This window comes from Euleptes europaea, chromosome 12, assembly GCF_029931775.1.
Source record: "Euleptes europaea isolate rEulEur1 chromosome 12, rEulEur1.hap1, whole genome shotgun sequence".
NCBI classification, from domain to species: Eukaryota; Metazoa; Chordata; class Lepidosauria; order Squamata; family Sphaerodactylidae; genus Euleptes; species Euleptes europaea.
The window spans coordinates 13,152,011-13,176,517 of record NC_079323.1 but is presented as its reverse complement, the minus strand read 5'-3'; the positions used below and the strand labels follow the sequence as shown (position 1 = coordinate 13,176,517).

Below are 24,507 nucleotides of genomic sequence, written 5' to 3'. Positions count from 1 at the left end.
GCCCATTTCACATGGCCTCAAAATGCCCTGTAATTGGTCAAATTTCAAAATTTTCTTGGAGGCTTGCAGCGCCCAAACCCCCAGCGGTATGGGCTTGCTGTGCTCGCCAGAATCTATTCATAGTCTGCATTTTGGCAGCTGGATCCTCAAATCCTTCGTTGGTGCACAGCTTAATAGTTCTATAGCTCAGCCCTTAGGCTAGAGCCAATCGGAACCATAAAAAGACATCTGAATTCTCACTTCAGGCTGCACTCGCCTGCTTGTGCATTTTAACACCAAAAATCAGATTTTCACCTCTTTATCCTGACGAGCCTCCTCTGATGACCTTCTACCTCTCCATTGGAGAATGAACCAATACATCTGCCATAGAACAACCCCATTGAAGAAGATAACGGTGGTTACTCAGACCTCGTTGCAGGTGGGAAGGGGCTCACTGTATCACCCATTTTCAAGGACTCCACCCAACCACCCTGTTCTCTGCCATTTAGGCCTCAAGGTCCTTGCAAGGGCAGCAAGGCCCTTTGGATCTTGTTAGATGTTACCCTATTGTTGCTGGTTGTGAAGGGGGGCCCATAACAGTTCAAGCTTCACTGTCCCAAAAATGTAGGTCTGCCACTGCCTGCTATTACAATTGATCTCCAGCCGTCAGAGGTCAGTTCCCCTGGAGAAAATGGCTGCTTTGGCCATTGGACTCTATGGCATTGAAGTCCCTCCCCTCCCCAAACCCCGCCCTCCTCAGGCTCCACCCCAAAAACCTCCCGCTGGTGGCTAAGAGGGACCTGGCAACCCTACTGTGTCAGACCACATTCAGGGATTCTGGACAAATGCCTACCTTAACCACCCCCCTCCGGTGGTCTCCCAGTGCATACCTAAAGGTTGGCATCCCTAGTTGCCATTTCCCGCTTTGCCACCGGCAGAAGGTTTTTGGGGCAGAGCCTGAGGAGGACGGGGTTTGGGGAGTGGAGGGACTTCAATGCCATAGAGTCCAATTGCCAAAGCGGCCATCTCCATTGGCTGGAGATCAGTTGTAATAGCAAGAGATCTCTTGCCACTACCTGGAGGTTGGCAACCCTAGTGATGATCCTTGTGTTGTGGTGGCAGCTTCTGCCAAAGCAACTTTAAACGAATCTGCACAGCCTATCGGTTCTCCAGTGGCTGATCAGAAGTGCTGCTGGGCAAACACTTTGTGGGCATTAGGAGAGGTGCTGGAGAGCGCCATGGTGCCCATGGACACCACACTGGGGACCCCACGCTGTAGAAGGAACACAGCACAGAGATAGTAATTGATTGCAGCGCGTTTGTATATGTTAAAGGTTCGGGCCAGAAAAGGTTATAAGAAAAATATACAATATACAACATTGCAAAGGAGTCAGGAGGAAAAGAGCTTTCCTGGCATTCATTCTGAGTACAGCTAGAAGCCGGTCTGCATGTTCTTCTGCATTGTCATGCCAGACTGTGCTACCCTGGTCTGTTTTCATCTTTCTTTTCAACACAAGAGAAAGCACGGCCTGGCTTCACAAAAGAGAATGAAACAGAAGTGCAGGGCTAGCGGGCTTTGCGTATCCACACGGAAGAGCCAGCTAAACACATTCCAGTTCTGGCTAACTCAGCCAATTCTGGACCGAAATCCACCTTCTCCCCCACCCCAGCCCTACTTTCCTTTGATATGTGCGAGTTGTAGGATTTGGAGCAAGAGAATGTGCTTAGTATCCTGATCGTGACTCTGTTCTTTGCATTGTTCATAAGTAGGGGCTGGCTGGCTGTTGACTGAGAGGCCTTCTGTGGGCATAGGGTTGCCAACCTCCAGGTGGTTGCAAATGCAAAAATACACACAGCACAATGGCCAAAATAAACTATAAGACAATATTCACATATATCTATATTGGTAAGAGATCCAAAGGACCCAAAATGTACTTGATGGCAAAAACAATGCAACCAACCACTACATGAAAAGCCAGTAACAAAATGAGCCAGTTCTAAAGGCTTAAATACAAAACATCACCAAGATGTGGTGGATGTATAACATAAACCATCAACAGAAGTCCATAGAAGCATAAATAATAGTCAGTTCCAGCACTAATGTTGCAGTAGGTGGTGGCTGGAGATCTCCCGCTATCACAACTGATCTCCAGCTGACAAAGATCAGTTCCCCTGGAGAAAATGGCTTCTTTGGCCATTGGCTTCTATGGCACTGAAGTCCCTCCCCTCCCCAAACCCCACCCTCCTCAGGCTCCGCCCCAAATATATCCAGGTATTTCCCAACCTGGAGCTGGCAACCCTATGTGGTAACCCATTGATCCCGTTCAGCTTCCTCTCCCCTAGACGGAAAGGAGTAGAATAAAGGCCCTTGCCCCACCTATGCATCAGATTACTGGGGCCTACACGTATCTGTCCTGGTCAGACCTGAGCTGTGGGCAAGTATACCGAAATCCAGCCCTCAGGTAGATTTTTGCAACCCATGGTCTTCCTAGCTGTTGGTGGAATAGGCAACGGAGCCGGAAATGCAGGTGTGGGGAGATCAGACAGGTTCTTTCATGTACTAGTAGCAGGACTAAATGCTGCACACACCTTCTCTGTGTGTTCAGAGAGGACCCTCGGCTACTCACAGTCCTCCACCTCTTTCAGTCCATCTCTCTCATTGGTATCCTACTCTTCCTCGAAGGAGCTCAAGACAACTGATCAGGGCTAGATTCATTTCCAGTAGCACCCCTTAAAGGCCAACAACATCAAAAGAATTTTTGGCTAAATATTGGAAAGAACTTCCTGACAGTTCCTCAGTGGAACAGGCTTCCTCGGGAGGTGGTCGGCTGTCCTTCTTTGGAGATTTTAAGCAGAGGCTAGATGGCCATCTGAAAGCAATGCTGATTCTCTGAACTTGGCATACGAAATGGAGAATGCTTCTAAAAGACCGTCATCACTATTTTGTTCTACAGCGTGTTCAACTCACGAACTGCATGCAACAATCAATTGTTGATATTACTGTTGCTAACTGCACTTTTGGATTGTGATTGTTGGAAATTATGTATTGAGGACTTTTGGCTACAATTGTGTAAGTGTTTATAACTGTGAAGATTTACTTTGTTTGAATAATATGGTACATTTGCTTGGCATCCTATACTGACTTTCATTGGTTGATTCTCTGAACTTAGGCAGATCATGAGAGGGAGGGCAGGAAGGGATGAGTCAGTGTTTGGCTCTCTTATATCCCCAGGAAAATGCCAATTGCCACTTCGGGGTCAGGAAGGAATTTCCCTCCAGATTGGCCAGGGATACTCAAGGGTTTTTTGCCATCTTCTGGGCATGGAGTAGAGGTCAGGAGGGGACGTTGTTGTGCATTTTCTGAATTGTGCAGGGGGTTGGGATAGAGGACCCAGGAGGTCCCTTCTAACTCTATGTTTCTATGAGTCTAAGATATCAAGGGTATAAGCTTTCAGTAGTCCAAGCTCCTTTCGTCAGATACCGTATCTTAACAAAGAGAGCTTTGACTTTCAAAAGCACATGCCCTGGAAATCTTATTGGTATTTATAGTGCTTCTGGACATGAATCTTGCTCTTCTACTGCAGACCAACATGACTACCCACCTGAAATTATCAGAAGCTGTGCCAGAGATACAAAACATCTGCCTGGCGTGCAGATGGACTGGGGTTCAATCCCCAGCACCTCCAATTAAAAGGATCATGTAGGTAATACAAAAGACTGTACCTGAGAGGCAGGAGGGCTGCTGCCAGGTGGAGCAGATGATATTGACCTGGAGAGACCAATGGTCTGACGCAGTACAAGTCAGCTCCGTGTGTTCGTCCCATTTTATCCTAGACAGGTCATAAGCCCCAGAATTAGATGATGACGATTAATACATGGCACAAGGATAGGTTCCTGCCCCAAGGAGTTTGCAGTTGAAAAATTGATATGTGGAACAGCAAAATGAGGAGCGGGAGTGAAGATTTAAACTAAAGGATGGGTATGTAATCCTTCCAGGATTGCAAGACCATCCTAAATCAAGTTATACCATTCTAACCCCAATGGGCTTTAAAGGCTGTAACTCCACCTTGGATAGCACTTAACTCCCAAAACATTTTAGGATGGATGAAACCCATCCTCTACCATTTCCCTACAGGGGAGCGCCATGTTAAATCAGTGGGGTCTCTTCATTGGTCAGAAGCCGACAGAAACAAGCGTTTATGTGCAGCCTAGTTCCAGGAGATGCTGAAAAGGCTTCAAACAATATACAGAAATAGTTCCATCTAGCTCTGTGGACTTCTGCTCCAGCGCTGTGCTAATTATACACTCTGTCTAGCTGTGCGTTAGCACAGAGACCAGTAGCCCTGACTCATCATTTTCACCATCCCTGTGACCCGAGGCAAACAGACCTCTCACGCACACTCTCCAAACATTCTCAACTTCCCCTACAGCAAATATCTAATCTCGTCCTCCCTTGCAGCAGGGTAGGCTTGTTTCTACATGTGCAAGCAAACTGTCCCATAACTGAGGTTATTAATTAATTTTTCTTTCATTTTTTTGTCCCTGGAGAGGTAGCTGGATGAAAATCATGGCAATTAAAAAAAAAAGATGCATAAAAAACCCCTATACCTTCTTTTTCTCCCACTTTGCAACTAACTTGTTCTTTGTGCATGGAGACAGACATGATGGCCGTGCATCAAGGAACAGTATCATTGCAACCCTAAGCAAGTCTAAGATTCCTACTGATACTTTATTTAATATACTTATAGTTCACCTTTCTTACTAAGCCTCAAAAAAATTGCAGTGTAAATCAATACAATCAATATAAAGAGACATCTAACATGTACTAGGATTACATAAATCTGGATAAGTATAGGATATTGGACATGATACACAGTGTGCATACAATGCAGAAAAATGAACACATGAAGGTGCCTTATACTGAATCAGTCCATCAAAGTGAATTTTGTCTACTTAGACTGGCAGCAGCTCTCCTGGGTCTCAGATGCAGACCCTTCCCATCACCTACTGCCTGGTCCTTTTAACTGGAGATGCCAAGGATCGAACCTGGGACCTTCTGCATGCCAAGCAAATGCTCTCCCCACTTGGTCACAGCCCCTCCATAGGTGAGTATTTCATCAGTAGAAAAGAACGCATTGACAACAAAGACAATACAACTTAATTTACTTAATGGACCCTAGGAAATGTCCTTAGGATTGCACTGTAAGGAACATAACATTGTCTATTTCTGTGAGGCGCTACAAGGCCCGACATCTAAAGAGTTTCTCCCTGACATCCAAGATTTCCAATGAGGGGGAGTTTTCATAGTGGAGGGCACTCAGTCATGACACCCCCCTATGTGATCTAAAAGGGAACAGTCTATGCAGGCTTAAGTAATGATTGCAGAGCATTAGAGATTCTACCTGTGACTTTGGTGCGTCTCCTTCACCACCAGAAAATCTTTCTTCAATGGCAGCAAGGGACTTCTGTGCCTTTGCAAAGTGTTGTACCTATGCAACCATGGTGCATTGGGGAGGGGCTGTGGCTCAGTGGTAGAGCATCTGCTTAGAATGCAGATGGTCCCAGGTTCAATCCCCGGCATCTTCAGTTAAAGGGACTAGGCAAGTAGGTGATGCGAAAGACCTCTGCCTGAGACCCTGGAGAGTCGCTGCTGGTCTGAGCAGACAATACTGACTTTGATGGACCAAGGGTTTGATTCTGGGCTCAAAGCAGACGCTCTGCTGCTGAGTCACGGCCCTTCCTTGTGGGCTAGTCAGTGGCCTATATCCACAGCCCCCTCTCCCTCTGAACACGCCCCCAGCACTCTTTTGCAGATTCCATAGCAGTCATGCGCAGGAAAAGTGGGAGCCCACAAGGGAACTGTAGCCAATCCAGAGGATAAATAAATAGTCATGTGAACGTCTGCTACAGAACCCCTGTGTGCTGCAGAAAATCCTGGTGTCATATTCTTGCCGTTAGGTCTCCCTGTAGTTTGGGAGGGCCATGACTCAATGGAAGAACCTCTGCTTTGCATGCAGCAGGTCCCAGGTTCAATTCCCAGCATCCTCCAGTTACAAGGACCAGGCAGTAGGTGATGTGAAAGACTTCTGCCTGAGACCCTGGAGAGCTGCTGCCGGTCTGAGTAGACAGTACTGACTTTAGTGGACCACGGGTTTGATTCTGTATAAAGTAGCTTCATGTGTTCATAGCTGGATTCATTTTTTCTTGAGATACTGGTGGTCAGGGATCAGAATGAAAAAAATTGACTAGCATCACCTTGAAAAATTGGTCAAGAGTCCACTAATAGAAATGCTCCTCTGATCCTGGAGAGAATACGTATGCACCATGACTAGTATCCATTTTTACTTGTAGCCATTGTTTCTGTTGTGCAAAGGACCTTTCAGACAAGGCACTAGTGTGCACTTCGAGCTGTTCTGGTGCTTACCTGTATGCCTGCGTGAATGCAAACTGAGTGCAAGACAGAAGACAGCAATCCTCAAACCGAATGTGCCAGCCTAGGCTTTACGCTTTCATTGCAACCACTGGGGTGGGGGTGGGGGTGGGGAAAGCAAACAGCCCTCCCAGCGTTTGATCTGAAAATGCCTTTTGTTGTTGTTTTTGCTCGTGCTAAATGCTTGTGTAATGAACAGAAAGGAGCCCCGTGGTGCAGAGTGGTAAGCTGCAGTACTGCAGTCAAGGTTCTGCTCACGACCTGAGTTTGATCCTGATGGAAGGCGGGTTCAGGCAGCCGGCTCAAGGTTGACTCAGCCTTCCATCCTTCTGAGGTCGGTAAATTGAGTACCCAGATTGCTGGGGGTAAAGTGTAGATGACTGGGGAAGGCAATGGCAAACCACCCCATAAAACAAAAGTCTGCCTAGGAAACATCAGGATGTGACGTCACCCCATAGGTTGATGCTTGTACCTTAAAATGTTTTTGAGGGCACCGTTCCTAAGCGGTGGGTTTAGGGCCGGTGCTACTATTAGGCAAACTAGGTGGTCTCCTAGGGCGCAGACCTCAGAGGGGCGCAGTTTTAAACTGATTAGTTTCTTGAAAAAAACGCAACTGACAATTTATATTTTTATTTTAAGATAAGTATCACAGCAGTGCTATGGAACATAATTAATTATAATGTCTTATAAAAAGTTTTGTGCTTTTATTTTTCTACAAGACATCTGTTTTTAAAAATTGGTTAGCAATGGGTGGGGGGGCACAAGCAGTTAGCCTTACCTAGGGTTAGCCTTACCCGGCCCTGGGTGGGTTGAAAATGCTTTCCGTGTTTTACTGCTGATTTTCTAGACGAATAATGCAAATAATACATTTCCTTGATTTTGGCAGGGTTTGTACCTGATGTTTGTGCATGTGTCATTCTTCTTTCTCTCTCTCTCTCTGCCTGTCCTCCTCCGTACAATTCTCCGTCTTCCAAAGCAGGGCTCAGCAACGAGGATGCGAGGGGGGCGTAACTACCTCGTGGGTGCGAGTCCTCCCGCCCACTCGGCTCCCCATTGGCCGCGGGAAGCCCAGCCTCCTTCCCAGCGGCCACGCCCCCTCCGAGCTCACAGCTGATGGGGAAAAAAGAGCCGAGAGTGTTGTTTCTTCTCCCCTCCTCCACTGCGCTCCGCCCATTTCTCCCTCTCGGTCCCGCCCCCGACTCAGAGACTGCCCGGAGATGGGGGACGGGAGAGCGCCTCGCCGATTGGCCGCCCGCCTCCCGCGCCCGCCATTGGCTGCCGCGCCGCCTGGTGGGCGTGTCCGTCGCGCGGCGATAGGCCGGGGCCGAGAGGTGTGCGCGAGGGGACGGCGGCTGCTCGCGAGCCGCTCAAGTCGAGCGGCGCTGGCTGGGGGGAGGGACGGGGGGGAGAAAGCGACGGATGGGGGCGGCGGCCGGAGGCGCCGCTGGGCTCTGAGGAGAGGCAGCCGCCGCATCTCTCCCGCTCCCTCTCCTTCCTCCCCCCGGCAGCGCCGCCGCCGCCATGAACCGGGGCAGCCCCGCCGCGTCCTGCCCTCCGTCGCTCCCCGCCGACGGCCACGACAGCCACGGTCACAACGAGTGCCGCCGGGTGTGCAGTAACTGTCGGAAAGTCCTGAGGCAGGTGGGTAAGGGGGCAGACGACCGTTGGGACCGTTGGGGGGGGGGGCTCTGCCTGAAGGCGGACGCCGACGCCGCTCTCACCCTCAGAACGTTGGGCTCGCTCGCGCCGGCCACGCCCCCTCGGGCAGCCCCGGCTGGGGGAGGGGGGAGGGACCGGGGACCTGCAGGCTGCGCTCTCCAGCTCGGTTCACGGGCGCAGCCCGTGTGCGGCGGGTTCTCTCCCCCCCCCCTTTACGCGTTCATTGAGTCGCTCACACGTCACGTCCGATGCGTGTACGGCTGAACGTCTAGACTCGGGTTTTGCAGCCGCTTAAGAGACCCAACGAGATTTCCGGGGTATGAGCGGTGTCTCTGGGTCAGACGCAGCTGCTGGACGTGTGATTTCGACCCGGCGTCGATCTGAGTGCTGGGTCCTTGTTTGCATTTCGGCAAATGAACGCGCTACGTTCAGTGCATGTACGGCTTAGAATCGTAAGAGTTGGAAGGGTCACCATGGTCATCTAGTCCAACCCCCTGCCCAATGCAGGGAATCCACAACTACCTCCCCCCCACACGCACCCAGTACCCCTACTCCATGCCCAGAAGATGGCCATCTTCTATCTATATTCCCCCCCCCCCAAAAAAAAACACGTTTAGACTCGAGTCTTACAGCAGCTTAGAGACCCAACAAGGTTTCCAAGGTATGAGCGGTGTCTCTGGGTCAGACACAGCTGAACGTGTGATTGCAACCCGGCGTTGATCTGAGGGCTGGATCCCTGTTTTCGTTTTGGCAAATGAATGTGCATGTACGGCTTAGAGACCCAGCAAGATTTCCGGGGTATGAGCTTTGGAGAGTCCGAGCTCTCTAGGTCAGACACAGCTGAACATGTAATTGCAACCCGGCGTTGATCTGAGTGCTGGATCCCTGTTTTCATTTTGGCGAATGAATGTGCTTCGTTCAGTGCATGTACAGCTTGAAACGTTTAGACTCAAGTCTTGCAGCGGCTTAGAGACCCAACAAGATCTCTGGGGTCAGACACAGCTGGACGTGTGATTTCAACCCAGTGTGGATCTGAGTACTGGATCCCTGTTTTCATTTTGGCAAATGAACGCTCTCTGGCTCTCACAATGGGAGGGTATGCACATGCAGGCAGGATGTATGTGCGTTGGCTGTACTGTGTGAATAGGGCTAATGTGTGTGTGAGATCTCGCTTTTATATAGCCTGTGCTTCTTTCCTCCTGGCACTCAACTTGTACCCTTCTCTTCTCACATACACAAGTAAAGTATTGGTGTGTATTTATATATAGGTGCACGAATACAGGATAGAAAGTATAATGTATTTAGAAGAAGAGTTGGTTTTTATATGCCGACTTTCTCTATCACTTAAGGCAGAATCAAACCAGCTTACAATCACCTTCCCCTCCCCACACCAGACACCCTGTGAGGTAGGTGGGGCTGAGAGAGTGTGACTAGCCCAAGGTCATCCAGCTGGCTTTGTGCGTAGGAGTGGAGAACCAACCCTGTTCACCAGATTAGAGTCCACCGCTCTTAACCACTACACCATGCTGGTTATGTTACATACATAACAGCCAATAAAATAATAGGAAGCATAATGTATGTGTGTGCACATGTATGAAATAGGTATGATGTATTTGTATATGTGGGTTCATATGTTTATGGGTTTACATGTAGAAGATAGAAAGAATAATGTATGTGCACATAATGTGAATGCATAAAGATGGATATGCGCATGCATGCCAGATCTCAGAGGGATATATGTTTGGTCTGTTGTAGTCAAGCCTTGCCGCACTTTAAAACTTAACAGAATTGTTGTGGTGAGAGCTTTTGGGGACTAGAGCCTACTCCCATCAATTTATGCTATAATAAATCTGTTAGTCTTTAAACAGCCACAATGCAGCTGCTTGTTTGTGATCGCTATGATGATACACACATGACATTGCAGTAAGCATTAGAAATTTGCTGTGCTGTTTTTGTGCATGTTTACTGCCATTTTGCTTATTAGGTTTATTTTGAGGTATGTGAGCCGGGGTTACAGTCTTGATGAAGGTAGATGTTGGCTGGCAATTCCACTTTCCCCCCCAGTTGCCAAGAAATAAGTGTCAGAAAATTCCCACACGTACCAGAAAATCTTAAAAGCCCGCTGAGCACCCTTAGTCAGTATCCAAATGCTGTCCATGTTTCTATCATGTAAAGAATGTTGACCAAGTAATGGGTGTAAATGTAACCCTGCATACACAAGGTTTATGGCCCCAAATGCTAGTCCTCTTAATTATAAGAATTACCGGTTTATGGCAAAACTCATGGGATTGCTGGCACTTGTTGCAACAGATATACATATATATTTTTCTGCATCTGTATGTGAGAAAGATCTAGCCACAACTAAGCACTTTTAAGAATTGAAATTAATGACCCTTGGTTTTGGCTGGATTATGTTCAGTATGTATGGTTGTATGTGTAAAACTTTTTTAAAAATTCTGCATCTCTCCTTTCTATGTCATTACATCATATGCGTATGTATTTGAATTTTTAATAACGATCATGTCCTTGGAAGCAAGAGATCCTCAAAGTCAGAGCAAATGTCCAGGAACAGATAAAACTGATGCCTTGTTTAGTGGTGCGCATCCTGATCCAAAGGCTTGAATGACTGGCATGTTTAAAAACAAAACCCTCACTGAGAGAGAACTGAAGCCTTCTGCTAATGCACTAAAATCCCACTTGGCTATAAAAGTATAAGCATGTGTACACTTAAAGAAAAATCAGTGTATAATTTATATTGGTGAATTATTTATAGTTAACCCAACTTTTTTTCTGTCATGCGAGTTAAGGTGGTGACTCAGTTGATTTGAGGAAGTCTGACTTACGGTGAAATGAATGTTGTAAATCTTTAAGGTGCTACCGGTCTTCTGCAGTAGACTACATACAGTAAATTAATTTAACTTTGCCGCAATAGACTTGCATATAGTAAAATTCCTAGGGGGAGTCTCATCCTAATATTGACCCGACCCATAGTGGCTTAGCTTCTGCAAGGTTGCTTTGTCATATGCCTTCCTACCATACTGTGGATATTTAGATGTGTGGTGTACTGGCCAGAATGTCAGACTAGGATCTGGGAGACCCAGCTTCAGGTCCCTACTCTGCCATGGAAGCTTGCTGGGTGACCTTAGACCAGTCACACGCTCTCAGCCTAACCTACCTGACAAGGCTGTTGGGAGGATAACAAGGAGGGGAGAGGACAATGATGTAAGCTAATTTGGGACAAGGCAGGAGGCTATAAATATATTAATAAAATAATAAATATGAGCTGCAAGAAAATCTTTAGCAATCATGCCTTAGAGTAGGAAGTCAGTATTACAGTATGCGTGTTGGACTGACCAGAACTGCTCTCATCTTTGATCAAATCTCCGTAATCCTGATCCCACTGATGATTACGTGCCCTTTCCCTCCTCCAGAATCAACTCTTACCGAACCTCTGTGCTGTGTGACAGAATAAATACTCATAAGCTCTACCCCCAAGCAAAATTAAGTTCTATCCTGTAAGGCATATATATCACTCCGAATTAATTGACTGGGCGCTTCAGTCTGTGAGATCTCTTCTTGTTTCACTTCTGATGTAAGACTTCTGGATAGCTTCATATAAGTAACTATTACTTGGTTTCAGTTTCCCACCTAAATGAGAGTACTAGGGACTTGCCTCTTTGAAGCCTAATACAGTTATCGTAAAGCACCTTAAAAATGAAGTGCTGTATAAATGAATAGTAGTTATAGACCAAGAGCTGAAGTGCCATTTCGTGTATCAACAGAATATCATAGGAAATCCAGATTCAAATCCCCAGTTCTGCCTTGAGGTTCACCTGTGAACCTTGAGCTGTTTTCTCACAGCTTAATCTACCTCTAACACTGCTTAGTTCTTTATTGTCCTTATCTCATGTCTTCTGTCTTGTGGTTGGTTATTCAGTATTCCCCATTTAAAGATTGGAAGCTGAAGTTTTGGCAGGTAGACTCTTTCAGTCAGCCACTGAATTCATGTCTGACCAAATCTGAAGACTTGTCTTCACCTATTCTCTCTCCTATGTTCTATATATTTTTTAAGTGTGATATTCTGCTTCTGTAGATAATGAATTGAAGAATTCCCCAAATATAGTCATCTAAATTTGTATCCCCCTCTCTGAATAAGGTCAGATGTGTATGTAAGCCAAAGATCCTATTCTCGATGTGGGCTGCACCATGTAGGCACTTGGATGTGCAAAAGAAGCCTAAATTGTGTGATTTGGCCCTGAATGCAAGCATTCACATGGAGGGCCAGCATCTCTCATGGTGGTAGTTTGCCTGCCTACCCTTGTCCCCACAAGAATAGGATCTTTGCTCAAGTAAACATCTTAATTGGATCAGAGCCTTGCAGTTTTTTTGGTGGGGGGCAGACTGTGACATTGTGCAGTTTGAATCAACATCAACACTTACTACTTTTGCTCGCTCAGAATTGGCCCCCAATGCTTTTGTGCAAGCTGTCCTGCATGAGTGCATCTACTCATTTCTGAAAGAAACCTGGTCTTCTCCATAACCTTGATTTGGGAGGAAGGGGTTGCCAAGGATGAAGGAGATGAGGGAACACATGAAGTTATCTTGTTAACTTTGTCATGATAGAGAGACTGTTTCCCATATTAACCTCACCTGTGCTCTGTTTTATGCCTGTGTTCTGTACACCGCCATTTATATTGCACTAGATTTTGGGAATGTGGGCCCTTGTGGCCCACTCAAAATACTAGATTCCCCTCCCCCACAAACCCTCCTTTCTCTATATATAAACTGAATAGAAAAAATATATAAAATACCTCCAGTAGTTGTTTAATTATGTTTCAGTGATTTTCAGATTGTGTTCAAGAGAACACTGGATTTCATGGGAAGCTAACGAGGTTCCTCAATGAGATGAGTAATGGTGGGCAGTCTTCTCTGAAAAACAGCTTGTACACTGCTAATGATCTTACCTGTAATATGCAGCCACAGAAGGAAGTCAGGGTCATGTTTAGGCAGCCTTTCTCAAACTTTTTTGAACTTGGGCTCCCATCTAAAGATTTCCTTCTGGCTTCCCACCAGCAGCTTGTATCTTTGGCATGTCTGTCCATAGAATATTCTCTCACACAACTGTATTATGCAGCTCACTGCAAGTACCTAAGGGTCTATGGATTGGTGCTTTAATCTAATAATGGTATGAGGACTACAGCAGGCATTTTAGCCTCTCCTAAATCCAGTCAGGAAAGGAGGCCGGAGGAGAAGAATCTAGTCTAGCTAGAAACTCCCATCTGTTTTCTGAGGATCTAATAAATTTAATCCTGGTTAAAATAAATTCCAGTTACTGAGAACGAGGCAACACAATTTCTTAAGGACCTAGGAAACCCAGCTTTCAATCCCAACTCTGCCATAGACACTCACTAGGTGACCTTTGGCCAGTCACTAAGTGTAACCTACCTCACAGGTTTGTTGTGACGATACAACAGAGGAGGCGAGAACTATGTAAGCAACTTCGGTTCCCATTGGGGCAAAAAGCTGGGAATAAGCTGGGAATAAATTAAGTACATAAATTAAGGTGCCTTCATTCAGACATCATAACAAATTGGACTTGGTTGAAGACTTCCATTTTCATTATTGGTATGCAGTGCCAAGGGGTTGGGGGGACACAAGCCTGACCAGTAGCCAAGTTTTGCCATATAGTAAGCAAACTGGCTTGTAACATCTAAAAAGAGCATGACTTTCTACAGTTTCTGCGGTTAACATGACAGCTTGCCGGGTGGGGGTGGTGGGCTGCAGAACTGTGCTTACTTTGCTGGGAGAAAAGTCTGTTTGGCACTACCTGCTGTAGGATCTTCTTTCTCCCTGTAACTCTGCATCCATCCACACAGCAGTCTTTCTTGTTTCTCCTTTGGGGGGGGGGAGCTATCCCACACCTGTGCTGTTAACCAATTTGGTAATCATAGTCCGACTGCATTGTTGATCCTTGCTGTTTGCTTTAACAGTTAAAGCTTTAACTGTTGTTGTTTTTTAAAAAAATTGTAATCCAGTGAGTAAGGGAGACTAAAAAGTAATTAAAATGCATTTTATAATTTATGATACTCTAGCGTACTTTGGACACATTATGAGAAGACAAGAGTCACTGGAAAAGACAATCATGCTTGGAAAAGTTGAGGGCAGCAGGAAAAGAGGAAGACCCAAGAAGAGATGGATTGACTCTATAAAGGAAGCCACGGCCCTCGGTTTGCAAGACCTGAGCAAGGCTGTTAACAAAAGGACGCTTTGGAGGACATTGATTCCTAGAGTGGCCATGAGACGGAAGCAACTTGACGGCACATCACACACACAGAGAGAGTAGGTGTCAGAGTTAATGCAGGCATCCCCTACAGCTAAAAATTGTACTTAACTCTTTTTTCTGCTTTACTCCAATGAAGGAGCCTTCCAAACTACCAATAAACATGTAAAACTCATACAAGCTTAAAGATGATCAAAACTAATATTAGACTCAGAACAGTAACAGTAGCATTTTTGTATGGATGTTTGTTTCTCAGCTTCCAAACTAGAACTAATATATATAGGTGGACTTCATGGGGAACAGCATTCCACACGAATGGGCTGTAACTGAAAAGGCCCTGCTTGCAGTAAATATAAGCCTAGTCCTAGGTGGGGGTTCAGTATGGGAAGAGATGCACCCTGAAACTGCTTAGGCGTAGGGCTTTTAGGGTTTTGAAGGCAAGAATTGTTTTAGAAAATTTCTCAGGGCAAAGCTACATGTTGCAATGAAGACAGCTGTCACCGAAAACAGTAGCCCTGTTTCCCCCCCCCCCCCAATGTATGCTTATCCCATGTCCTGATTTATTTATTAATTATTTACTTCATTTATACCCTGCCTATCTCCCCAGTGGGGGACCCAAAGTAGCCTACATTGTCGTCCTCTCCTCCATTTTACCCTTGCAACAACACTGCAAAGTAGGTTAGGTTGAGAAGACACTCAGCAAGTTTCCATGGCAGAGTGGGGATTTAAACTAGAGTCTTCCAGATTCTAGTCCAACACTGTAACTACTACACTATCCTGGCTCTAATGTCATTACAGTGTGCATTTCACAGCACCCTAGTATTCTTGGCAGAGTGTAATTCTGTCCTTGGAAACCCAAATTTAAAGAGAACTATCTGCAGATTGTACCATGACTAAGATGGCAGTTCTCTTCCTCCCACCTCTAGGAATATTCCTAATCAGTTCACTGCCTCTCTGTGCATCTGATTTTACTGAGCAGATTAGTTGAGCTGCCTCTTGTTTGTCCAAGTGCAAATGAATTAAAACTGCTGAGCTGGGCAAATGAATCAGCTTGGAGCCACCCAAGTGAACGCAGCAGTGCCCCTCTGTTGCTCATTTTGGCAGCCTCTTTCTAATTATATCTTTGCACCAAGGTTTTGCTTGTAAATATGGAGAAAACATTTAAGGCAGAGAGCTCAAATATTTGCATTCTTTGTCCCAAAACTATTTCCCCCTCCTTCTGTGGGTCAAGCCAAGTGCCAGTCAAAGTTGTTTTTCAAGCCATGCAGTGAAACTGTAGAACCCTTTTTTTTAAAAAGGGGTTGGCTTTTGAGGGTGGGGGAAAGATGCTCATTTACAGCTTGTCAAAGAGTAAATGTATACTTCACAAATTCTGCTTTGTGCCAACAAATGTGTATGTTTGGTACGTGCACTTATTTCCTGCTTCCTCCTCTTCCCCCCTCCCCCCTCCAACTCTTGGATCATATTACACATCATATTTGATGTTACAAAGTGGAGAGAGAACTTGTGAGCGCTGTAATAGATTTAGGAAGTGCAGAGCAGTACAATAAACGTTAACTCTTAGGTGACTGGGCCAAAGTGTTTGTGTGAACAAGAGTTCCTCCTTTTTGTCAAGCTCCTTCTCCAGTTTAGAATATTGTGCAACCCCCACCCCATTCTTGTGCACACATCTCGCACATCTTTATCACAGAGGTCAGAAATGAACTGTCAGCCAGGAAGTCTGCATTTCAAATCTTGCCTTAGACATACATGGCCATAAACCATTATTCTTTAACCACCACCCTTGCAATCTATGATAATATTGATCGGCTTTTCAAGGTTGTTTGCAAGGATTACAGCGATAACAGCTATGGAAACATTTCAGACATTCCAAAGCACTGTGTAAGTTCTGTGCAGTGGTGGTGTTATAGAATCATAGAGTTGGAAGGGACCACCAGGGCCATCAAGTCCAACCCCCTGCACAATGCAGGAAATTCACAACTACCTCCCCCCTCCACACCCCTGGTGACCAGAAGATGGCCAAGATGCCCTCCCTCTTTGTATGTGTTGTATGTGGTCAGTAGGGCTGCATTATAACAGATTGCCCCAGAAAAATACACAGTGTTTCTACTGATGTAATGCCATGCTAGGAAAAGTTGAAGGCAGCAGGAAAAGAGGAAGACCCAACAAGAGATGGATTGACTCTATATAGGAAGCCACGGCCCTCAATTTGCAAGATCTGAGCAAGGCTGTTAAGGATGGGACACTTTGGAGGACATTGGTTCATAGGGTCGCCATGAGTCGGAAACAACTTGATGGCACTTAACACACACAGTGCCATGTTCTGTATTGCATAACAAGTGCTTTGTTCAGACAACAGCTCTGTTTCAAATTTACCCAATTCCTAGTCCTGTTACATTGCTTATCAGTTGTATTATCCTGTTGATTGCACTCATTTGCATAGTGTAACATGCCTTGAATCTCAGTTAGAAAGGTGGACTCCAAATAATGTAAATATAGAAAACCTGTGCCCAGATTTCTGTCTCTCTGGGGATGCCCATGCTGTAGATTTGAACCAGCTTCTTCTTTCAGTGTAATGGACCCTGGATGTGTGATTGTTTGTGGAGGAAAGTCAAAGGCTTTCTTAACATAGAATATTTGGCATCTCCACAAGATCATTATTCCCAGGGATCTTTTAGGGAAATCATGACAGTGACATTGGTTTAAAATTTGAAACGTAGATGCGGTGGTCTTACTTCTGAGGTTGGTGTACTGTCATCTGGATTCATAGTTTGAGTTGTCTGAGCTTGGTAGCTGCACATCCTTTGCGGCTTTTAAACACCCTTCATGTTCTCTCTCCTCCTCCCCCCCACCAAGTATCCTTTCAACCAAGTAGGTTTTGCCAAGCTGCTCCTGCTGGCGCTGAGTCTAGGCCCTTTCCCTGTTCCGTTGTCCTTGTACCTACGTCTTTGCTGCTTGCATAGGCTGCCAATGATTCAGTCCCAGCCTCCACATGCCTTTGTGATACATGGAAGGTATATGAAAAAGTACCTGCAGGAGAGGGACAGGAGCAGTCGCTACAAACAACAGTAGCAATATAATGCGTAAATGTCATTGGCCATGGATGTCGAGCTGGAGCTTGAATTTAAACTATTGACCTGCTTGGAGATCTTGAGTAAGCCTCTTGTGTTCACAGCTACAGAATAATTATGTTCTGCCTCACAGGGTTATTGTGAGTGTAAAGGGGATAATTATATGTTAGTATCTGCCCAGCACCTTGGGGCTAAAGCAGGCTATAAAACTAATTAGCAAAATGTGTTTGTTCACTCAGTAAAATAAGTTACGGAGCGTGGGGCAGACATGAGGTGACAGACAAGTTCTAATAAAGTTAGAGTTTGGAAAAAGGGAAGTTAATCTAATTAAGATGCACTGTTGCTTAGCACACATTTATACAGTGCTTAGTACACCATCATGATTACGTGAATGTTTAGTAATGGTTATGTGTAGTATGATTTTAGTGCTAGTATACTTCTATTTCAGAAGAGCCATTACATTTTCAGTGTATAGTTGTGGATTGCCATATAAATTATTCCTTTCACGCAAACCATGGATTGAAAGATATAAAAGTCTCTCTGTGTGATTGCTAATTCCAAGCAAAATAATGTAGAACTCCTGTGCTAATTATGTACAACTATGCTGAATTGGTATCCTGGTGCCTATGGTTTGCCCATGGTTTTAATATGTAATTCATCTGTAGTTCTTCTAAAGGCAGGGAAGACTATTTCCCGTGTTACAGACTGGGTTTGCTCTGCCTGTACACTTAACAGGAATTGTTGGCCAATCCTGGCTTCTTAATCAGTGTACATGTGTTTTCAGGCACTCATCTATTGTGTTCTCATTTCATTTTTGTTGATGCAAACATAAAACTTTGCTGTGCAACAGAAAAGCTTGTTGGGGAGAGAAGAAAGCTTTTTAAACTCCTGATTTCAAGAGCAAGGGGCTTTCTGTTGATCTTAACTGCTGTACTAGAAGGGTGCATCTCAGTTTGCTGAGGGTGTGGGTGGGTTGGTCTAATTCTCTGCCTCCTTTCCCCTCCAACAGTCTGGAGTCCTTCCGTCTTTCCTCAAGCTTTGTGTCACTTCTGCTAATTAAACGTCTCAACAACATGCTTGATTGAAGCATCTATGTTTTATTCAATGCCTGGAGAAAACATTTTTTGTAATATTCATAGTCGTGACAAGTTGATACCTAGTCTCGAACCTGTCTAATTGTGTTACTACTCCCCCCACCTGCCTGAATGCAAACTAGCAAAATGATTTGTGATCATCCTGAACCAGAAAGTATAAATACTGATCAAGTTGATATGCTAGGTAGAAACACTTGCATCTGTCTACTTTTTAATTAGGTCTTTTGAATAGTTTATTAAGTAAGATAAGAATTTCCATAGGGATTAGCTGATTCAACTTGACTTTTCCAAGAGGAAGAATTAAGAATGCTTCCAAATATTTTAGTGTTTGGCCACCATCTGTGTCATCAAGGGATTGTATAATATATTTGGTTTTAAAGATGTTTTCAGTAATCAAAGTGCTGCTGAAATCTAAAGGAAGCTTAAATGCTTAAGTGCTCACCACTAATTTATTGGCGGTTTTCAAGTCCTGCATCTCTGTAGAAACACTGTATGGCTCCTTTCTTTTTACAGCTTCTTTGCTGGAGAGTTCTTTATAAAAACGTCCAAATTGCTTCTTTAAAAGCTTCTAAAATAGACCTGCATCTGCTGACACCTCTGTTTAATCCTTTTGCTTGAGCATTATATTAGGTGGTAGTGTTCCAGTGAAATGGATGCACTTCTGGTTTAAACAATACAGTATGTTCTTCTTACTGCTAACTTGTGGAGTGCTCTCTGAGATGTGGTCATACTCAGTAGCGCAAGCCCCAGAGGCTTCCCTCTAAAATGCTCAGCGTATTGTTTACGAACTTAGGCTGCTGGATGCCAAGGAAGAGCATCAGATTGTTTTTGTCCTGTCTGTATTAAAGCCGAGGTCCTGGGAAGAATGAACAGTCACTTCGACTTAAGAGTGGCTGCTGTTTTGTGAGCTGTCCCGTGATGATGACTGCTTGGGTATATGTTGCTTCATAAACCCTTCAGGTGGCCTTTTTTTTGTACAGGAAGTACCTGCACTCACAGCACCTGGATTGCAGGGGGCCTGGTAGCCCAGCTGCAAAGGGCAAGGGTTGCAGAGGGTGCCTCCTCAGCAAATGACATGCAAACCTCACTTCTGCAGGCCTGGAGAGCAAGGAACCCTCACTCCTGGTCGATCCTCGGCCTGCAGTGAAGCAGACAGCCTGTTACACAAGAACACTCTTGACTTCATGGAATATCTGACTGCAGCCAAGTAATAGGCGGTCAATTGACCGGCGCCTCAACCCGAAGTTATATAAATAGATTTATGGCTTAAATCAGGCCTTTGGTGAGACTCTTTATCTCGTGCAGCTGAGCAGAAAGCTCTTCTCGAGTTTCTTGTTTCTGGAAAGGTTTTGAGAAATTGCACAATACCCTTTTTTGATGCTGTAGTGACATGAAAAGGCATAATCTGGAGCCATTTGATATCCTGAATGTAGTGCTCTGTGCTACACGGTATCTAGAAAGGACACTACTTCTGGGAACTAGCTCTTTTCCTTGTTGGTTTTCTTCTGTGGTGTTGGACGGAGCTATTTATACAGTTATGCTAAGAGCATGAAACTGGACTTCCTTTGAGTATGTCTCTCCATCTATATTGGTATAAATTTGACACACTGTGGCCCAGCTGTCACTGACCATGATTAGATTTTAGTTCAGTAGCACCTTAGAGACCACCAAGATTTCCAGGGTGTAAGTTTTCGAGAGTCAAAGCTCCCTTTGCCAGACTTTGTCCCATGAACTCCTCACCTACCCACCTACCCAGCAGTAACCCACTCATTTTTCAGCGAAACCACTCTCCTTCATCCAGAACCGTCTGCAGGTTAAGAACATAAGAACAACTCTGGTCAGACCAAGGTCTGAAATTTTCCAGCATTCTCTGTGCAACAATAGCCAAATGTTCCTGAGAAACTTACCAGAAGGGCATGAAGGCAGTAGTTATCTCTTGTTGTTGGTTCCTAACATCAAGAATTCAGAAGCTTCCTACTTTTGGAACGATCATGAATTCTTCTCTGATAGAACTTCATGCTATCTCAGGTCACTTCTGTTAGGGAAAAGTCTGCTTCAGGAGGGAGTGATTTTCGTTGGAGAAGCAGCAAGGGGAGGTGCTTCCTTATCTATCATATTTCCACTGCAACCTCTCTCTTCCCCATGGCTGCTTTCTCACTGCAATCTGAAGGTGGCAGCCCTGTGTGCCCATCTCCTCCTTTTTCTGCCTTCTTTCCCATGGCTCCTGAGCAGCACAAGTACAATCCACACAAACCGAATCTAGAGGTTGAAGCTGAGGAAAATACCCTCTGCCTTGACCCATGTGCTGCTTTTCTGGTTTTGACTGCATACATTGACAGTTGTTTTGGACTTCAAATGCACGCATCTTCAATTCTTGCGGTGTCAGTGTGGAAAAGCTGACAGGTGGCAGTCCTAAAAAGGGCAACACTTTATCGCACCAAGTAGCCTATCTGGTCAGGCTGTGACAGCAGTGCGAGAGTGGAAATGGAATAGCTCCAGTTTGCTGTAGCTTTACTTCTGAGCTGTGCGTCGTTTTTTTTAATTATAAAAATTAATCAAGCTCATAGCAACTAATTGGTAAGTGAACGTTACAAGAACAACAATGCCTTTCTGTCCCTGTCTTTGCCACTCCTTTGTCACACCCTGCCCTCTCTTACATTGTTTTCTCTGGTGTTACTTAACTTGAATTCCAGTACTGGCATCCATAATCTACCGGGGCAGGCCAACATGTGAGCAGTGCGCCATGCCTCTTCCCATCCTCTGCTTGTTGCTGTTGCCATCTCTGAAGAAGAGTTGGTTTTTATATGCCAACTTTCTCTACCACTTAAGGGAGACTCAAACCGGCTTACAATCACCTTCCCCTCCCCACAACGGACCTCCTGTGAGGTAGGTGGGGCTGAGAGAGCTCTAACAGAGCTGTAACTTGCTCAAGGTCACCCAGCTGGCTTCATGTGTAGGAGTGGGGAAACAATTCCAGTTCACCAGATTAGCCTCCGCCGCTTATGTGGAGGAGTGGGGAATCAAACCCAGTTCTCCAGATCAGACTCCACTGCTCTAAACCACTACACCACGCTGGCTCAGCTAGTTTATTAGCCTAAAAAATGGTGGAATAGCCTCATTTTCATCACTAGACAACCTCAGTATGTAAGCCCACAGCTAAGTTGATTGAGGTTAGAGCTGATGCGGAATTCTGTGCTGGATTTTCAACATCCTTTTCAGGCGAACCCCACCCCAAATGGAAACTTCAAATGTTTTCCCAGCAACACGAGGCATCATCATGATGCATGCTCAGAGGACTGCAGTGCATTGTGAGGCAGCAGATAATTATATCAATCGAAGGCCATGATGGAGAGCATCCCCTGACTTTAGTCTGCAGCAGAGTTTTGGACAGGCCAGGATTGATTGGTTCTGGGATCTTTCAGAGTGTTCTTGAGAGAAACCCAGCAGTTCCTTATCATCCCTTGCTGTTGCCAAGGAAGCAGTTCACGGTTTCCTTTTGTGCCTTTGTGAGATTGGTTTGCTAGGCCTCTAGATGCCTGTTAAGTTCCCTATGCAGACACCAGTGTCACGTGTGTGACACCTAGTGTGCTGATGGCCCTTTGTAATTTTTGATAAGCAAGTACAAAAACTTTCATCCTTATGCAAGAATGAACGCAAACATGGCTTTAGCCCAGCTAGTTCTTTGGAACATAGAATTAAAGTACCTTTCACACTTTTCACAGAAGCAAGCACAGGTTTGTCTCAGACTGTACTCTCAGAGAGCTCTGCTGTCAGTTGTGCTTTCGGGCAAATGTACCTGAATGATAAACATGTGTGCATTCATACTTTAGGTGTCTGTGCTTCATGCATCTTTGGTGTGTACCATAAAAAGTTGTGTGTGAAATGTCTGTAAGAACTGTGATGACTTTAGCTGCCCCGCCCCATGTGTGGCTAATGGCTGGATGTCACATGTCCAGTTAAGGCCTGCTGTTTTATTTTGGTGCATTCTGTTTTTCCTATCTAGCTGCAAGGAGGCAAAGAAAGGGTGCACACAGTCTTTGATTTCTTTATCCAAACAAGCTGGGGGTGGGGGGGGCTCTGGCTTCTGCTTCTAATTTCTATTGGGGATAGGAGTAAACAACCGAAGGGCCGCTGTGGTTCAACTTGCTGGGCTGAAAATCTGGCTTTGAGTGGGTGGGTCAACATGTCTCTCCTGGAAGACTGCCAAGCCGAGCACAACAGCTCGCAATGTTGGAGTTCTCCTTCTTCCATCCCACACTCAAAGCCAGAAATGAGAAGATGAATGGAAGCTGCTTGAATTCTTCTAGCCAGGCCCTTACTGAAATATGGCTGCCAGAGTGCTTGTCTCTTTTCCCTGCAGTAGAGCTTGGCAGTTCATTCTCTCTCTGATATTGTGTTTAAGTGTAACATAAGTTTATATTTTTTAAAATTTCAGCTTCCTGTTTGACCCACTAGGGTTGCCAGCTCCAGGTTAGGAAATTCCTGGAGATTTGGGAGGGGTGGAACCAGGGGAGAGTGGAGTTTGGGAAGAGGAGAAACTTCAGCAGGGCACAATGCCGTAGAGTCCACAGAAGCCATTTTCTGCAGGGAAATTGATCTCTATGGCCTGGAGATCAGTTGTAATTCTCGGGGATCTCCATGCTCCACCTGGAAGTTGGCAAGCCTATAATAATTGGGCCCTCAAGGTGGTTTTACAGTACAAAGACAATAAAAGCATTTCAAAACACATAATTGATTGGGCTTTGTGGAAAATGTCTGGGAACGGAATTGGTGGGGGGCAATTTCCATGGAGGCCTCCTCCCTCTGCAGACCATTGACTCCCTCTGCAGACCATTGACTCCCTCTGCAGACCATTGACTCCCTCTGCAGACCATTGACTCCCTCTGCAGACCATTGACTCCCTCTGCAGACCATTGACTCCCTCTGCAGACCATTGACTCCCTCCTCCCTCTGCAGACCATTGACTCCCTCCTCATGCTGTTCTTGTGAGGGTTGCCCACAAAGCCGCACTTTGGGAGGCTTTGGGGTTTTTAGCAGGGGTGATGAAGAAGGTCCACTCAGCTGGCAAAAATCCCTTTCCATCTTTCTGTGAGATCCAGAGCAGTAAATATAGGGGGTTACTGCACTTGTATTCCCAGCGATGTATTAAGAGTTTGAAAACGTTATAAAAAATACTGTTCGCACTTCGTTTGGCCCCTTTAGCTGTGAAGACGTCTTCCAACCATTTATAAGCCGTGGTATCCAAAAACCCTTTTAAAGCGATGTTTTTTACAACATTTTCAAACTCTTAATACATCGCTGGGAATACAAAGTGCGGTAACCCCCATAGTCTAAACTGTCATGCAGAAACAAAATCGTTTCACAATCCGCCTTAAGTTCTGCAAACAAAAGCTAACCTTCTTCCTCTAGCTTTTGAGATTATGGAATGCCAAAGTGCATGATGGGCTTCTGGGGGGGGGAGTTCCATGGAGAGGGCGCCCCCACAGGTTAGGGCCTGGTTCCTTGTCTGTCAGTGGCCAGAATGGAATGTGGAATGGTGCTTCAATGTACACTAGACATGTAAGGCGGTTCTTGATAGTTGTGTTGGACTTGAGGGAACTTATGTCAGAGTAATTGACATATTAAATATTGTTGAACTCATTGAAGCTCAGCTGGATTAATTTTGGCTGATCTTGGGGTTTTCCCCCTCTTAAATTTAAAAATTCTTCCACTCACAACTCAGCTACTATTTTTTGTGTTCTCTTTCAAAGGTCAGGGCAAATAATAGTAATTATTGATCTCTTGTCTTCTTTTTGTTACATTCTGCCTCTGTCCTGTCAAATAACATGGCAGTTTGTCTACTTGGCAGTCATTTGATTGTTGATAGTTGCTGGTCAGATGGGTATTCTGATGCTTTTTCTGATGCTTTTAGATCACAAATACCAAACAAATAAGTCAATTGAAAGAAGCCAGTATGCTTTTTGGAAGGCTTCTGTCTTAACTGTCCATTATATA

General features: G+C 45.2%; 1 protein-coding gene and 1 non-coding gene across 2 annotated transcripts in view; both read left to right on the top strand.

Moving 5' to 3' along the window:
• The first annotated feature begins 5,493 nt into the window (after positions 1–5,493).
• TRNAS-AGA (transfer RNA serine (anticodon AGA)) lies at positions 5,494–5,565 on the top strand. Its single transcript has one exon. It is a non-coding gene; the product is annotated as a tRNA-Ser (tRNA).
• A 2,360-nt stretch (positions 5,566–7,925) lies between these two features.
• Positions 7,926–24,507, top strand: part of SESN3 (sestrin 3) — a 72,671-nt gene continuing 56,089 nt past the window's right edge. Inside the window, exon 1 of the mRNA XM_056858321.1 lies at positions 7,926–8,050. Coding sequence (XP_056714299.1) covers positions 7,931–8,050 — 120 coding nt within the window. The 5' untranslated portion in view covers positions 7,926–7,930. The remainder of the gene's footprint in view (positions 8,051–24,507) is intronic.